This window comes from Jaculus jaculus, chromosome 1 (genome assembly GCF_020740685.1).
Source record: "Jaculus jaculus isolate mJacJac1 chromosome 1, mJacJac1.mat.Y.cur, whole genome shotgun sequence".
Lineage (NCBI taxonomy): Eukaryota > Metazoa > Chordata > Mammalia > Rodentia > Dipodidae > Jaculus > Jaculus jaculus.
In genome coordinates this window covers 122,548,656-122,566,701 of record NC_059102.1, presented here as the reverse complement: position 1 = coordinate 122,566,701, position 18,046 = coordinate 122,548,656, and the positions used below count along the sequence as shown (strand labels likewise).

Genomic DNA, 18,046 nt, shown 5'->3' with positions numbered 1-18,046 from the left:
GAGCCATAACACCAACAAATCCCCCCAAAACCCATAATGGCACAGAATAAATATTCACACTGCAAAAGATGGCATTGGGCATAGCAAGGTAATACTCAACCAATACAAGATTTACATAGGGCAAACATCAAACTCTAGCTCCAAATCCAACAACTCTAGTCAGTGATGAGTTTCCAAGTCCAATAATTCTAACCAGCAACAAGTCTTTGGAGTTCCAATTCTGCCCTCCAGGTAGGCTACTCACAGTCCTGAAGAATTTCATCTGGAGCTGGCAGCTTTCCTTAGCAGCCATCTCATGGTCCCGGCATCTCCACTGAGGTCTCCACAGCAACCCATGGTCCATCCTCATGGCTCCATCCAGTCTCCATGCAGGCATCCGGCAAACCTGCTTTATACTGCCCATGGCCATTTCCAAAACACAAGACCATGTTGTAGATTCAATGACCTCTCTTTCTTGCATTTCTTATACACTGTAATACCAGATAGGGTGCCAGTTTGTTAATCCAGGGGAAATAAAGCAGACTTTGAAGAACAGGACACTCTTTGAGCACTCCAGCCCCTTCAAGAGTCTACATTCTTCCTGTTGTCCCAGTGCAGTTCAGCTGGCAGAATCTCAAAGGTTGTAGTCTCTCATATAATTGCAGCTGAATGGGCAGAAGTCAGTCCAAAGATTTCATTTTTCTGTGCCATATTCCTCTTCTTCCACCAGTCCATTTCTACACAGAGCAACCCTGAACAAATTCTCAGGACACAAGCATAACAGCAAGCCTCTCACATTAACTGCTTCTAACCCAGTTCAGGCAAAGCTCTTTCATACCCTCAGAAGCCAAACTTCACAGTCCATAGTTCTTACTGCATTCAAGTCTTTCAGCTCTGACCAGAATAGTCCATCAAGCTGTACTTAAGCACTGCAAGACATCTCTTAGGCCAAGGTTTCAAATCCTTCCACATTCCTCTTGAAAATTGGCTCCAGAAGGCCAGAGCCACACAATCAGGTGTCTAGCAACAATCCCACTTCTCTGGTATCAGTTATACTGTTGCAGTCAGGTTCACCTTGCTGGCAGAAATCACCTCAATAAGAGCAGCTTTGGGTGGGGGGAAGGTTTACTGTGGCTTACAGACTTGAGGGGAAGCCATGATGGCAGGGCAAAACAATGGCATGAGCAGAGGGTGGACATCACTCCCTGGCCAACATAAGGTAGACAATAGAAGCAGGAGAGTTTGCCGAACACTGGCAAGGGAAAATTAACTATAATACCTGTAAGCCCACCCCGAACAATACACTGCCTCCAGGAGGTATTAGTTCCCAAATATCAATCAGCTAGGAACCTAGCATTCAGAATACCTAAGTTTATGGGGTATATCTGAATCAAACCACCATACACCTTAAGAGTAAGATTCTTTGCCAAAGAGGTCAAATTTCAGTGATCTAAAGCTTTTTTTCTTTTTTTAGTCTCATCTTAAAGAAATTCAGAGTGCATTTGTTTCAGTTCTATCAGAAAATGATGGTAAGTTTCTGGTAAATATATATGACTTGTAAATATTAAATGTATTTTAAATTTTAATAAGTATGGATTAATACTATTAATACTAAGTTTCAACAAAATAACAACAAAATTTTCTGACCCATATGACTAAAACAAAATGACCAGCTACACACCTATAATCCCATTGTTTGGGACGCAGAGGAAGGAGTATTATGAGTTCCAGACCAGCCTGAGTTATATGGCAAGATCCTATTGAAAAGAAAATTTTACCCCAAGCTGCAGGAAAAGAAAAAAAATTATTTTATTACTAGTAAAAGGAACCAGTGGCTACAAGAAGAAAGACAAAATTTCTGCCTAGAGCATTGGAAATTTAAATTTTCTTATGCATTAGAGGAAGTTATCAGCTTCATATTAAAAACGAAGCTGAGGCTTTCTTTAACATCAGCACCTCAATTGACTAATAACTTTTTTTCTGCTCCTGTTTACTTTTACTCTCTTGATTAAAAACTAGTGGAGGGCTGGAGAGATGGCTTAGCAGTTAAGTGCTTGCCTGTGAAGCCTAAGGGCCCCGGTTCAAGGCTCGGTTCCCCAGGTCCCACGTTACCCAGATGCACAAGGGGGCGCACGCGTCTGGAGTTCGTTTGCAGAGGCTGGAAGCCCTGGCGCACCCATTCTCTCTCCCTCCCTCTATCTGTCTTTCTCTCTGTGTCTGTCGCTCTCAAATAAATTAAAAAAAAAAAATTAAAAAAAAAAAACTAGTGGAGATGGGTTAGGAATTTAAATAGTATCACTAAGAATATCATATTGAAAACATTTATTTTTAATTTGATTATTATTATTTTATTATATTTTTTTATTTTTGGCTTTTCCAGGTAGGGTCTCACTGTAGTCCATGTTGACCTGGAATTCACTATGTAGTCGCAGGTGGCCCCAAACTCACAGTGATTCTCCTACCTCTACCTTCCGAGTGCTGGGAATAAGGCGTGTGCCACCACGCCTGGTGGCTTTTATTTTTATTTGATTCTTTTTAACTTTTATTTTTATAAAGTTAGATATGGGCACATTGAAACCCTGTAAAGCTGCTTTATCACTGCATGATATTGTCACTATCTGTATAGTGTACTATAGTTCCATCAGTGCTGTCTTAGTGAATTTCTTCTGTGAATGCAATCCTCGTTTGCAGTGACTTATGGTGCCATGTATACTGGGATTATTTAGGAATACAAGCAGAGAGATTGTTTTCATTTGGGATTAAGAGATAACCCAGTTTTAATAATAAAAAAATGATTTGTTGGCCAGGAAACATACTTCTTGTAAAGTAATATAATTTTGTTTGACTTTTGTAGAACTTAGCCAAGATGTTGCCTCAAAGGGCCTTGGATTGGTTTATGAACTAGGCACTGAACAAGATCAACAGGAATTGGTGTCTACACTTGTAGAAACACTTATGACTGGAAAAAGGTACAGTGAATTTGAAAATTTCAGATTTGCATATGCAGGATAAGTAGTATATACACACACTGAGAATATGGTATGGGAAAAAGAAAAATTCAATTTTCCATTTTATTATTAAGCCTTTTCAAAGTTGTACATCAGTGACTGTTCCACATTTTCTCCCTGTCTGTACTGTTCCCTTAAATGTCCCAGCAGGTCAAGCTTTCAAAGCTGAATAGTCACAGGACAGCTAAAGCATTAGATTAGGAAAATTGCATAATTACTGCTGGTTAAATGAAAATTCAGATGTGAAGAGGCTTACATACTGTATTCGTATTCTGACCTGTGAAGAATATATGTAAGGAAATAAGTTTTGTAATTGGCTGCTGTTTTATGTTTCCATTGTGGGAAGGATAGTTTTTAATGTGTGACCATGTAGCTATATGGATGCTATATGTGTAAATTTGTTTGGTCTGTGTTTGATTTTATGAATTCTATAGCCTTCTGGGAAAGGATATTCTTATATCTTCATTACATTCGATACTTTTCAGTCCTTGCAAATAGACTTTATTTATTGGGTCAGTGCTGGTATAGAAACTTGGAAGCTAATTTAAATTCTTGTTGGTTTGGTTTAGAGCTAAACATGAAGTTTCTGGAGAGACAGTGGTATTTCAAGGGGGTGGCCTTGGCAAAACACCTGATGGGTAAGTATGCTCCACTAGTGGTGGGCAATCATAATGGTGATTTCCATCTTAGGGAATGTTGTTTGTTGGTGGATTAAAAAAACTGCTGTGAGCTGGACACGGTGGTGCACACCTTTAACCCCAGCACTCAGGAGGCAAAGGTAGGAGGATTGCCATAAATTGGAGCCCACCCTCAGACTATATAGTGAATTCCAGGTCAGCCTGGGCTAGAGTGAAACCCTTCCTGAAAAGAAAAGAAGAAAAAAAAAACCTGGTGTGGAAGAAGCTTGCTATTTTAATACTGAGTTTCCCAGGAAGCCAGATGTGTGGTAGCACATAAATGTAATCCCAGAATATCTATGGTGAGATGGGAGACAGAAGAAAGGGAATCCCTGGAAGCTCATGGGCCTGACATACACAGTGGTGATTAAGAGACCCTACCTCAAATGAGGCGGGAGGAGAAGACTGACAGTATCGTTAACTTCTGACCTTCTTCTACATGCTGTGACACATTGTGCCCACCACCCCCCAACACACATACCATGTGCACATAAGTAGATGAAAAAGAATTATTATTTTTTAAGAAAATTACTTTTTATTTATTTAATTATTTGTGAGAGAGGGAAAGAGCCAGGTAGAGATAGAGAGAGAATGGGCGTGCCAGAGAATCTAGCTGCTGCAAATGAACTACAGACACATGTGCCACCTTGTGTATCTGGCTTAGGTGGGTCCTGGGGAATTGAACCTGAGTCCTTTGGCTTTGTAGGCAAGCGCCTTAATCACTAAGCCATCTCTCCACCCCAAGAAAAAGAATTACTGATAATTGAAATGTATGACTTCTTATATTCTTCTCAACTTAGTTTTCTGTCTTGTGAGGTGATAATAGTATTAGAAGCTGAGTGAAAATACAGTTTTGAAACCAGGGCTGGAGAGAGCCTAGTGGTTAAGGTGTATGCCTGTGAAGCCTAAGGACCCTGGTTTGATTCTCCAGGTCCCACGTAAACCAGATGCACATGGCACATGCGTCTAGAATTCGTTTATAGAGGCTAGAGGTCCTGGTGTGCCCATTCTCACTCTTTCTCTCCCTCTCTCGGTCTCTAATAAATAAATAAAAATGAAAAATCTTTTAAAAAAAATAATAAAGTCCTTTAAAAACAATAAACAATTTTGAAACCAAATGATAGCTGGAAAGATGGCCCAGTAATTGTTAACTTCCTGTGCAAGCATGAGGACCTGTGGGGAATCAGCGACCACGCAAATTCAAATCTCTAGTACCAACATAAATAGCTGGGTGTGGCCACACATACGTGTAACCACAGTCCCACAGGGGAGCAGAGAACCTGGAATCGCCAGAGCTCACAATTCCCTCCATAAACTGACAAGCTCCAGGATCAGTGAGAGCCTGGCTCCAATAAGAATGGTCAGAAGAGCAATGGAGCAGGTTATCCTATGTTCACCTCAACCACTGTAGGCGAGCACACCCCACTGTGTCCACATATCCCCCCCCCCCCCGTACACACCACATTACACACATACATGCACTCCTCCCAAGTAAATGAATAAACATATATGATTTTTTTTTTTTTTTTTGGTCTTTTGAGGTAGGGTCTCACTGTATCTCAGGCTGACCTGGAATTCACTATGGAATCTTGGGGTGGCCTCAAACTCATGATGATCTCCTACCTCTGCCTCCCGAGTGCTGGGATTAAAGGTGTGTGCCACCACGTGCAGCTAAACATATATGATTTTATAAAGGCTCTGTACTATTTATATCAGGCTAAAAATAGGTGGAGAAATAAATTATGGCATACTTATGTTTGTTTGTTTCTAAGCCAGGGCCTTTCTACTTACAAGGAACTTTGTTCTCTGGCAAGTGATCTTAGTCAGCCAGATCTGGTGTATAAATTTATGAATCTGGCCAACCATCATGCAATGTGGAACTCCAGGAAGGTAAGTTACTATCACTGGACAGCTTTGTTTTGTTCTGTCATCTTCCTCTTTCCTTCTCTTCTGTGTATATATGGGCATGTGTACTATAGTGTGAGTATAGAGGTCAGGGGACAGCCTTATTATATAAGTATTATTATTATATTATATAAGTATTAGTCCTTGCCATCCACCTTGTTTTTTGAGACAGAGTCTTTGTTTTGTTGCTGCCAATGCCAGACTAGCTGGCCTGCAAGTTTCAGGATGCTCTTGATTCTGCCTTTCATTGCAACAGGCTTGTTGGGGTTACAGATGTATATACTACTTGTGTCAGGCTTTATGTGGGTTCTGGGTGTCTGAACTCCAGGTATTAGGCTTGTTCAGCAAGTGTTTTCATTCACATCCATTTCCCCAGCCCTTTCTTCCTTTCTTAATTTTTTTTTGGTTTTGTTTTTTGAGGTAGGGTTTCAGTTTAGCTCAGGCTGACTTGGAATTCACTATGTAATTTCAAGGTGTCCTCGAACTCATGGCAGTCCTCCTACTTCTGCTTCCTGAGTGCTGGATTAAATTCATGTGCCACCACGTCCGGTTAATTTATTAAGCTTTTGCAGTGCTGAAGATCAAACCCAGAGTCCCATGCCTATGAGGCAAACACTCTACCTATCACTGTATTACACCCTGGCTCTCACTGAAAGGTTTTAAATTTTTACTTCTTCAAAACCAAGAATGTCACAGTAATAAACAGTGCCAGATGGTATATAGTATATTTTGAAAAGTCTGCCTGGGAACTAGACCTTCATGTAGCTGTTGTTACTGTTGAAGCTGGAATAAACAGTAAGGCTTTTCTTAGGGACAAATTTGGGAGAATTTAAAAATATACATACATACATACATACATATATATATATATATATATATATATATATATAGAGAGAGAGAGAGAGAGAGAGAGAGAGAGAGAGAGATATGAACATTTATTTATAAAGTGGAAGACAGAGAAAGAGAAAAAGGGAGAGAAGGAGAATTTGAATAAGTATGAATGGGATGCCAGGGCCTCTTGCTACTACCAACAAATTTTAGACTTATGTACCACTTTGCGCATCTGGCTTTACATGGGTACCGCAGTGGTAATCAAACCCAGACCAGCAGTCTTTGCAAGCCAGTGCCTTTAACCTCATCCATCTCTCCAAGCTTTTGGGGGAGAATTGTGTGGCCCTTTTGTATGGCAGACATGTCTCAGGTTCCTTATCTTACTATTCTTTTTAGGGTGCTGCTTTTGGATTTAATGTCATTGCTACCAAAGCTGGAGAACAACTAGCTCCTTTTCTCCCTCAACTAGTTCCTCGTCTTTATCGTTATCAGTTTGATCCCAACCTTGGCATTCGACAGGCTATGACAAGTATTTGGAATGCATTGGTAACTGACAAGTCAACGGCAAGTATATGTGAACCTGTGTATAATAGTGTAGCTATAAATCTAGTGCCTTATATTTATTTGTTTAAATAAATAGGATTTCTTTCATTACTCACTTGTTTTTTTTTCTTTCAATTATAAAAGATGTTGATAACATTTATTGAAATAAGAAAATGAAAGCCTTCTAAATGTTTTGGTTGGATGGTTAAGGAAGGATAGTATATTCTCAGAATTAGAGTACTCTATATTGATAGGGATTATTGATGCCATGGAGAATGAGGCACAATTCTACTTTTAAGGAATTTCCTTAGTTGGGGAAACAGATGAAGAAGCAGACAGTTATCTTGTTGTTTTCTGTCTTCTGGCTATTTATAATCGTCTATCCTTTTAGATACGAAGATTTCTTAGGAATTGTCTTTGAAGGCCTATTGCTGTTTCAGTTTTTTTTTTTAATTGTTTCCTGACTCATTAAGTAGCATGTTTATTGTAATGGTTCTCAGTCCTGTAGTTCTGGCTCAGGCATTAAAAGTGCTCCAAATTTAACTGCCTATTGACATCTTCACTTGACTATTGTTTCAAGATTCCATAAACTTAACATGTCTAGAAAAGGGCTTTAGAAAATAATCTTCCTCCTCTATTCTCAGTACTCATGAATTTATGTGTGTATCATACTATCTAATCATTTAATCTAGCAGCAATTTCTGTTGATTCTGCTTCCAAAGTGTTCCTTGAGTTTACTTTGTGTTCTCGGAATTATCTCTGATGCACAGACCATCATTACCTTTTTAAAATTTTGTTATTTTAAAAATTTATTTATTTATTTGAGAGAAAGAGGGAGAGAGAGAGAATAGATGCTCCAGGGCCTCCAGACATTGCAAAAAAACAAACAAACAAACAAACAAACAAAAAACTCCAGATACATGCACCCCTTGTGTATCTGGCTTACATGGGTCCTGGGGAATTGAACTGAGATCCTTTGGTTTTGCAGGCAAGCACCTTAATCACTAAGCCACCTCTCCAGCCCCCGTCATTACCTTTTGCTTCTCTTTATTTTAATTATGTGAGTAATAGCAACTTGAACTATACAAGTTTAGGTTGAAGTCCTTTAGTGGCTTTGCAATATCTTCTTTTTACTTTTTTTTTCTCCCAATACTGGAGGTTGATCCATCGATCTCAGGTTCTTGCACATGCTAGGCAGATGCTTTACTACTGATGTACTTCCCCTAGCCCCTTAGAAAATTTTTTTTTGTTCATTTTTATTTATTTATTTGAGAGTGATGGGGGGGGGCAGAGAGAGAGAATGGGTGCGCCAGGGCTTCCAGCCACTGCAAACAAACTCCAGATGCGTGCACCCCCTTGTGCATCTGGCTAACGTGGGTCCTGGGGAATCAAGCCTTGAACTAGGGTCCTTAGGCTTCACAGGCAAGCACTTAACCACTAAGCCATCTCTCCAGCCTGCAAAAAATTTTTTTATGCAAGGTTTTTCTGTGTTGTCCAAGCTGGCTGGGTCTTGAGCTTCCTGCCTCAGCCTTCCCGGTCGCTGGGGTATAGGCATGTACTGACATGGTTGCTTGTATTTCACTTTTAAGTATAGTCCATGAGCTTTATAAGACTCTGCAGGTTTGTTCTCTTTCTTTGATCTGATATGAGGTTGAGTGGATTCCTATTCATGGTGGTTGCTACTTGAGGAGTCAGCCTTGAAGGCTCACTGACTTCCATTTGTTCTAGGGGCAGGTGTAGTAGCCAAGATTTAATAGGCCAGTGGGCACTGTAGATCTGCTAGGCTCCTGAGATATGAGTGAATAGAAGGTAGATTAGGTTAGATTACCTGTGGCACATAGAAGCAGGGATAGAGGAACATGTCTGTTTATTCAATTGAGAATGAGTTATTTATTTACCTCTGCTTTGATTTTCTCACATATAAGTGACCATAAGAAAACTTACCTACATGAGTAAAAGTGAGAAAGCCTCAATGTCTGAAAGTCTTTGGATGACAACTTGAGTGTACTATCAATTTGTTATTGCCATGGTTTGAAAAATCAAATTCACCTTTCCTTCTGAACAATTGTAGTACTTACTTTTGAACTAGGTATTGTGCAAGGTACAAAGATAAGTGAGGCATCATTTTGCCATCAAGATCTCCAGTGTAGTGGAGCAGCATTGTTATTACTGCATTGTCTAATATGCATCTAAAGGCACCGTAGGGACACAGAGGAGTATCTCTAGGCCAATCTTTGAGTGGTGGCCACTCTGAATCTGAATCTCTAGGAACAAAAAGGAGTTAGCCCATCAAGTTGGACATAAAAGATTATTATAGAGATAGTATGTGCCAAAGAACAGAAGTTAGAACAGGATACCTTTGGAGCGAAGATGAATCACAGTGGGCTTTATATGCAATTTCTAGGTGATTATACTTTATTTTCATGCACTGAGAAAAGCCAGTTTTTGATTAGAGTGATTGCAAAGTGGCAAGGGATTTGTAGAATAAGAGAAACACTTCATCTGTTTAATACAGGAAAAGGATCAATATATTTTAGAGGTGAATAATTGGATTGTTGGTAGATTTTATAGCCTTAACTTTACCTTTTTGCTTTCATTAGGTGGATAAGTATTTGAAGGAAATTCTTGAAGATTTGATTAAGAATCTTACCAGCAATATGTGGCGAGTTCGAGAATCCAGGTACTACTGTGTAATTAGAAAACTAGTCAGATATAACTGAATTTTTTTCCTTCATATTTCTCAAGTCTTACTATCAACTATTAAATAACATATTAGTAGCATATTTTTGTTTAATTATTTTTCTTTAGCTTTGTAAACTCTGGTCAATGATTTGCCTAAGTTAATTTATGTAAATAGGAAATTAAAGAAACTGAAGATCATGTGTTAAATTGGTGGACACTGATATATGTTTCTCATGGATTCATAATGTAGCATTTATATATGCAGTCTATACATATTCAGTACCTATTACGTGTTGAAGGCACATGGGTCATTAAAAATGGTTTATTGGTGTTTCATTCATTGGGATTATATTATAATCGTAAGAAACAAATACTTGATAGTTGTAAATGTCCTGTCTGTGATATATTGAGATGATAATGGCTATGAGTATCTTGGGATGAAAATATTGGGTCCTAAAATAGGACTGGAATCTACATTGTTGTTTGATGTGTCAATGTTTCATAGTAAAATATTGAGCTTACTTGATCATATATTTGAAATAATTTTTTTTTCAGCTGTTTAGCTTTGAATGATTTATTGAGAGGAAGATCTTTAGATGACATCATTGATAAACTTCCAGAAATTTGGGAAACACTTTTTCGAGTACAAGATGATATTAAGGTATTGTAGAAATAAATTCACACTTATTTCTAGAGTAATTTTAAGAAACCACAGTTTTTTCTCTAAATTTCATCTTTGATGTGTCTGCGAATTACAAGTTTGGGTGTCTTTTTTGGGGGGGGCGGTTTCAAGGTAGGGTCTCACTTTAACTCAGGCTGACCTGGAATTCACTATGTATTCTCAGGGTGGCCTCGAACTTTCGGTGATCCTCCTACCTCTGCCTCCTGAGTACTGGGATTACAGGTGTGTGCCACCATGCCCCGCTCAGGTGTCTTTGAGTTCAATTAGCTTAAGGAAGGTGGCTACAGTTTGACTTTTCAAAAGAGATTTCTTGATGCTTGTTGAAGTTGCCTTCATGTTGCTGGCACAGAACACTTAATGGGAGGAAAGTTGTTTGTTTTGGCTTATAGTCTTGAGGGGAAGCTTCATGAAGGCAGGGGAAAATGTGGCATGAACAGAGGTTTACAATACTTCAGCCACAGCAGGTGAAAACTGGCAAGAGAGTGAGTGAACCCAATTCTGGCAAAGGGAAGCTGGCTATAACATCCCTAAGCTCGCTGCCAACAACATACCTCCTCTAGCAAGGCTCCATTTCCCAAATTGCCATCAGCTGAGGTCAAGTATTCAAAACACATGAGTTTATGGGGGACATCTAATTTGAAGCACCACAGTGCTGTTGGATTAGGGACATACAACTGTTTTGAAAGAATTTGTAATGATTCTATTTGACTCTACTTTAATCAGTTTCATAAATTAGGGCATTTTTCATGATAATGTAATATATAAAAATTGTTTCAGAATTTTCTTTGGTGGTTTACTTCTTCCATGTTACTATAAAACTATTTGACACAATTAACTTCTAAAAAGAAGTGGCTTATTCTAGCTCAGTTTTGGAGATTTGGGCCTGTGTAAAGGCAGCACAGTGTGGCAGCAGTATGTAGAGGATGTGATAGAGTAAAATACTTTCTTCAGGGCTAACAAAGAGATGGGGGAGGAAGCCGAGGTCCCATCATTCATTTCAAGGGCATTCCTCCAGTGACCTAAATGCTCCCACTGTGTCCCATCTCTAAGCTTCCAGTAGTGCCACTCTGAGGACTAGGCCTTTAACACTTGAGACTTTGGAGGACAATCAAGATCCAGCTGTAGCACTGGGTAATCTAGATTTGGGGTATTTTGATATCTTTAAAATTAAACCCTCAAATTTTCCTTCATTTTGCCTTATTTATTAGAAATTTTAAACTCAGAATCCTTACATAGATTTTATATGTTTACTTTTATAGTATATTTTATTTCTGTACTCTCATATTTAATAATTAAAATTTTTATATGGTCAAAATAGCTCATTTCCCAATTTTGGAAATAGTCATATGGCATGATAATATTCCTTGTTTTGCAAAGAGCCTAATGAAGCACATGTGTATGTGTGTGTACATATATACATATATCTTGTATGTCATAGAGTACATGAGAAAGAAGTCTTTCTATCTTGTATGATGGCCAGACTTTTCATATTTTTAGGAGTCTGTGCGGAAAGCAGCAGAACTAGCTCTGAAAACTCTGAGCAAGGTGAGAGCTCCCACAGAAGGGATGGAGTATGATGGGGTTCTTTGTGTGCTTGTATTATTTTGTACTATGAGATAACATTTGGTTGCCTTGTAATTGGTTTGTTATAATTGAAACTGCATTTTATGAAAAAGTGGGCACTGTCATGCTGACATAGTAATATCTGAAACATAGTGTCTTTAGATGGTGAATTTTCTTTTTGGTTTTTTTGAGGTAGAATCTTATTGTAGCCCAGGCTGACCTGGAATACACTATGTAGTCTTGGGCTGGCCTTAAACTCATGGCAATCCTCCTATCTTTGCCTCCTGAGTGCTGGTATTAATGGTGTTTGCCACCATGCCTGGCTAAATGGTGAATTTCTATAGGTTTTTTCATGACGCCTTGACTCTGAAGAACACATTACTCACTTAGCTGAAACATCTGTTTTTCTCTTCATCTTATATTTATGAGGTTTTCAGGGTTGTCAAAATTAAATAGTCTACCACTGGAACTTGGTACTGTAAGTGACATTCTAATTGCATAAGTCTTGTCCTAAGTTACACTGAATAAATAGTAAAACTAGGTTTTAAATGCAGGTGTTTTGCATTTCCAAATATGTATTGCTGACCACTATATTGTCCTGCCACCATGCTGATTATGGTGCTTTTACATTGAGCTTTCACTAAGATACCTCCTCGCTGGGGATGTAGCTTAGTAGTTGAGAGTTCTTGCCACTTATGTATGAGGGTCTGGGAGGGTGGAGGCCATCTGAGTGTGATTTTTTTCCCCAGAACCCACACCCAAAGCTGGTTTTGTCATACATGTCTATAACCCCAGTGGTAAGGAGGGCAGACACTGGAGAATCACTCATCACAAGTGGCAGCTCCAGGTTAATTTCCCATCTCAAGGAATTTCGTGATTGAGTGGTAGAGAAGAACACCCACAGTTCTCCCCCAGCCACTGAACAACCACGTACATCAAATGTGCATGTGCACACACACATATGTCACACACACACACACACTCTCACACGACAAAGCATCTTTCTTACACATTTTCTTGTTTCATCTTCACCTCTTTTGTCCCCATCACACAAATCGGAAAATCAAAATTTAGAGAATAATATGTATTATTAGATTTTCTATTTAAATATAGACCAACCTCTGGGAGTTATTACTGGCAATTCCTCTGAATTGTCCTATAGTGTCATAGAAAGGAGGCCCATTTATTCTTTTCTACTGATACTGAAGTGAAAAGCACTTTGTCAAAGAAATGCTTTAGTGGTTGAGAGGCCAGCTTCACTAACATCCATGCCCTTTGTATGTGAGGTTTGTGTGAAAATGTGTGACCCTGCAAAAGGAGCAGCTGGCCAGAGAACCATCGCTGTCCTCCTACCCTGCCTTCTGGACAAAGGAATGATGAGTCCTGTGACAGAAGTCCGAGCCCTCAGGTTTGGATCAGTTCAAGTGAATGTGTTTGATCTACTTAGTTCCTAGCCAGTCAGTAGAAAATGTGTTTTTTTGAATGCTGGATTCTTGAAAATATGGAGAAAGAGATTGAGGAGAATCCATTGAGATGACACAAACATTTATGAACAGATGTGAGTCAATATTTTTATAGTAATGTTTTCACAGGGATCTTGATTCCAGCTAGCTTTCTGAGTCACATGTTATTTTATTGTTATTGGTCCTTTTCCCAGAAAACACATTCTGTTTTGCTACAGGTCTTCAGGGGGTTTGCTTGGTGATTTTAACACTTAGTAATATCATTGTTTTTCTGTCCTTAGTGAACTAATCTATATGGTGATTACTAGTGGCTCCTAAATCCACTGGCAGATGGAGAACTTACTGATGATGATCCAGGCCAGCCACACCCAAATCCAGTGATAATTTATAACAACAGAAATGATAATCAGATATTTTGTGCATGTGTAGCACTGACTATGAGCCAGAATCATCTTATGTGGTTTAGGCTGGCCTTGAATTTTTGTAGCAACAACACATGGTCTCAAATAATGTTCTTCCTTCCTTATCCTGAGTTCTGGGATTATAGGCATTGGCTATATACATATATACATATATATATAATTTTTAATGACTCCTACATGATTTAGGCTACACATCTATATAGGGGCATGTTCAGTGACACAATTGGAAGGAAAGAGAAAGAAGGGGACTGTTAAAGTTTTAAGAATGTAGTAAATTCCAGTGGATAAACTTTGGATTCTAATTCTAACAAACCGATGTTTTTTTCCTTCATCCTGGTAGAGTTTTGCTACATTGGCAGGACCATCCTTGAGCTCTCAGTCCTCCTCCTTCAGCCTACCAAGTACTGGGATTTCAGACATTTACCACAAACTGATTCCTTTTTTGGAATTTGTATTTTGATATTTTGACCCCATATTACCCTCCCTTATCCCCTTGAATCTCACAGTATTTCTTCTTATCTCTTACTGGTGGCTATGTCACTTATTCTTAGCTCATTAGGGAGGTGAGTGGTCTTCTAAGCCCCTCCCTTAGCCACAGACCAACTCCTAATGAAATTTGTGGAACAATCAGGGTAACCTGAATAGTAGACAAGAAGTTATTAGTATCTTTAAAGTGTGTGAAAAATGATATGACTGTGGTAAAGTGTTTCTCTCCTAGTGATATGCTAAACTTTAGTTAAGAGTATGCTCTCAAATAATACAATGGCAGAGAAAAGTGCCTGAATGTATGGAGGAGAGACAAATGGAATAAAGTTGACCAGATGTTACTAATTGTTGACATAGTTGGAGAGGACAAGGAATTCCACTTCTGAGCCTTGCTTTTTTCATGTATGTTTGAAAATATGTTAAATAAAAAGTTTCTTTTTTTTTTTAAATTTTATTTATTTATTTGAGAGCGACAGACACAGAGAGAAAGACAGATAGAGGGAGAGAGAGAGAATGGGCGCGCCAGGGCTTCCAACCTCAGCAAACGAACTCCAGACGCGTGCGCCCCTTGTGCATCTGGCTAACGTGGGACCTGGGGAACCGAGCCTCGAACTAGGGTCCTTAGGCTTCACAGGCAAGCGCTTAACCGCTAAGCCATCTCTCCAGCCCAAAAGTTTCTTTAAAAAGTGCCAAGGAGGCTGGAGGGATGGCTTAGCAGTCAAAACACTTGCCTTTGAAAGGCTAAAGACCCAGGTTTGATTCCGCAGTACCCATGTCAGCCAGATGTACAAGGTGGCATATGCATCTGGAGTTCGTTGGCAGTGGCTAGAGGCCCTGGCATGTCCATTTTCTCTCTATCCTATCTGCTCTCTCCCCCATAAATAAATAAATAAATAAATAAATAAAATACTAAAAATGCCAAGGGACTAGAAGCCTTGAGTTCAATCTTTAGCACCTCATTACTCACTGCCTGCCCAGAATTGCCAAGACCAGGCTTTGTAACCATATGAGTGAAAAAAAACCCAAACTGTAAAACATTCTTACCTTATTAGATTATAGGGCTTTCTATTTGCTAAAAGGACTTAGGACTTGTATTCTGTTTCTAGCATTAACACCCTTGTGAAGATCAGCAAAAGTGCAGGAGCCATGTTGAAACCACATGCACCCAAACTCATCCCAGCTCTGTTGGAAGCCTTAAGTGTATTGGAGCCTCAGGTTCTCAATTATTTGAGCCTCCGGGCTACAGATCAAGAAAAGGTGAGTTAATAGCACATATATATTGGTAAGTATTCATGAAAGATGTTTCCTATTAAGATATGGAGGTCCAGGGCTAGGCAAGTAGCTCAGCAGTTAAAGGTGCTTGCTAATGAAGCTTGCTGGCTTGGTTTGATTCCCTTGTTTCTGTTTTTTTTTAAGCCAGATGCACAAATTGGCCCATGAGTAGAGTTTGTTTACAGTAGTAAGCTCTGGCATGTCCATCCTCTTTATCTGTCTTGTCTTTCTCTGCTTAAAATAGATGATTTTTTTTTTAAAGATATATCGCCTGGCATGGTGGTGCATGCCTTTAATCCCAGCACTTGGGGGGCAGGGGGAATCACTGTGAGTTCAAGGCCAACCTGAGACTACATAGTGAAATTCAGCTCAACCTGGACTAGAGTGAAACCCTTCCTTGAAAAACAAAAACAAACAAACAAAATATGTCTATTGAGAGTCTGTAGTCATACTCCATGACACTGGTGATACTTTTCAACACTGTTAAGCTACTGCATGCAGTGCTTCATTATGTTTCTTTGGTGGGGAGACCCTATCTAGCTCATTCATGAGTTTGTGCATCCAGTGGAAATGGACTTCATCACTAATATAAATTTAACACTTTTTTTCTCTTTTTTAAAAAATATATCTTATTTACTTATTTGAGAGAAAGAGGCAGAGAGAAAGAGAGAGAAATATTAGGCTTCCAGCCACTGCAAATGAACTCCAGATGCATGTGCCCCCTTGTGCATTTGGCTTATGTGGGTCCTGGAGAATTGAACGGGGTCCTTTCACTTCGCAGGCAAAAAAAAAAAAAAAAAAGACAAACAAACTGCTAAGCCATTCCTCCAGCCCAACACTTTCTTTTTATTAGGTATGTCCTTTATCCATCTTTGTGAATATTGTCTATCAGCTTAATGAGCAAAAATCTCACTGTTGTATTTTGCATTTTTCTTTTACATGCATTGCCATTATCCTTTGATACTCTGTTAGCTATTTATATTTCTTTTTGTGAAGTATGTTTCTATTCCATGCCTATTTTTCCATGTGTCTTTTTTTTTTTTTTTTTTTTTTTTTGGCTTTTCAAGGTAAGGTCTCACTCTAGCTCAGGATGACCTGGAGTTCATTATATAGTCTCAGGATAGCCTTGAACTCATGGCGATCCTCCACCTCTCTCTGCCTCCTGAGTGCTGGGATTAAAGGTGTGTGCCACCACTCCTGGCTCTTGTCTTTTTTTTTTTTTTAAACATGTATCTTTGTTTATTAGTACTATTAGGCTTCACATGTAATCTAAGTGTTTAGTCTCAGTTCACTATTTTATTTTTAAAAAATATTTGCATTTGTGTGGTGGGGGTGTACTCCTGGTGAACACCAGATGCCTGTGCTACTTTTTGCATCTGGCTTGGGAATTGAGTCATCAGGTTTTGCAAGCAAGCACCTTTAACTTCTGAGCTACCTCCTCATGATTCCATTATGAACTTGCCTAAACTGCTTTAATGAATTACTTTTTCCCTCTTTGTCTCCTACTACTGCTATTTTTTCTCTTTTGTCCATCATTTTAGTATAACTTGTCCCATCCTAGGTTTCCAGAGTGTTTACTAGGTATTAAGAATTAGGGGACAACAATTCTGGTTCATATTTTGCAGTTCTAGGCAGATCTATGCTTTACTTCTGTCTGATAGAGTCAACCTGTCCTCTAGTAAACAGTTTTGTTTAAAATACCATTGTGGACATGAAATCTTGTTATTAAGCTAAAGAACTAAATGTACTTTCATTTTGTCCTTAGGCAATTTTAAAAATCATGGGTAGAAATTACATATATATATATATGAAGAAAGTATTTTTCTTGATTTAGTAAAATGGAGAATGGAGGCTTGGAAAGCTGGTTGATATGCTCAGAGTCATAGTATGTGAATTAATTGTTTTTGTTTTTTGAAATGCTGAGGATTGAACCTAGAGCCTTGTGTATTCTAAGTACACACTATACTACTGAGCATATTCCTCACTCATACTTTGTTAATTTCTAACTGTTGACTAAGTTTCTGACCTTGAAAGAGAAAGGGACAGTTAAATTGTTGAGTATGGATGAAAAGAAATTAGAATTAGACTTACATTTGACTTTGGTGCAGATTCATTTTTAAAAGGATCCTAATTAATTGAATATTCTGAATAGCTTGGATTTGTGTTCTTTAGGCCGCGATGGACAGTGCTCGACTCAGTGCTGCCAAATCCTCTCCCATGATGGAAACAATCAACATGGTAAGTTTCTAAACACCATGAGAAAGTTCATTGGTTTCCCTTCAAGTGCAGTTCTTTAACCTTAAATACAGTGGATTGTGAGGAGGTGCATCATGCAACTATTACGATTCCAGGTGTTTTTTTTCTATTTCAGTTTTTTATTTATTAAAAACCTTTTTGTTTTTTAGTTTTTAACTTGTGTGTAACTATTGTATATATATTTAAATATTTATTTGAGAGAGACAGAGAGGGGGGGGGTCGCAGATAGAGATAGAGCAAGACTGAGAGGATGGGTATGCCAAGGTTGCTAGCTGCT

At 38.8% G+C, this 18,046-nt stretch overlaps 1 protein-coding gene across 4 annotated transcripts in view; it reads left to right on the top strand.

Annotated features, from left to right (window-relative positions):
• Ecpas (Ecm29 proteasome adaptor and scaffold) overlaps positions 1 to 18,046 on the top strand; it is a 154,344-nt gene that overhangs the window by 119,590 nt on the left and 16,708 nt on the right. For all 4 annotated transcript variants that reach the window (XM_045146666.1, XM_045146662.1, XM_045146650.1 and 1 more), the window contains 11 exons: positions 1,454 to 1,508; positions 2,834 to 2,948; positions 3,557 to 3,625; positions 5,437 to 5,554; positions 6,797 to 6,964; positions 9,544 to 9,623; positions 10,181 to 10,286; positions 11,805 to 11,852; positions 13,157 to 13,278; positions 15,348 to 15,498; positions 17,686 to 17,751. In XM_045146666.1, the coding sequence (XP_045002601.1) occupies positions 1,454 to 1,508; positions 2,834 to 2,948; positions 3,557 to 3,625; positions 5,437 to 5,554; positions 6,797 to 6,964; positions 9,544 to 9,623; positions 10,181 to 10,286; positions 11,805 to 11,852; positions 13,157 to 13,278; positions 15,348 to 15,498; positions 17,686 to 17,751 (1,098 nt within the window). The remainder of the gene's footprint in view (positions 1 to 1,453; positions 1,509 to 2,833; positions 2,949 to 3,556; positions 3,626 to 5,436; positions 5,555 to 6,796; positions 6,965 to 9,543; positions 9,624 to 10,180; positions 10,287 to 11,804; positions 11,853 to 13,156; positions 13,279 to 15,347; positions 15,499 to 17,685; positions 17,752 to 18,046) is intronic.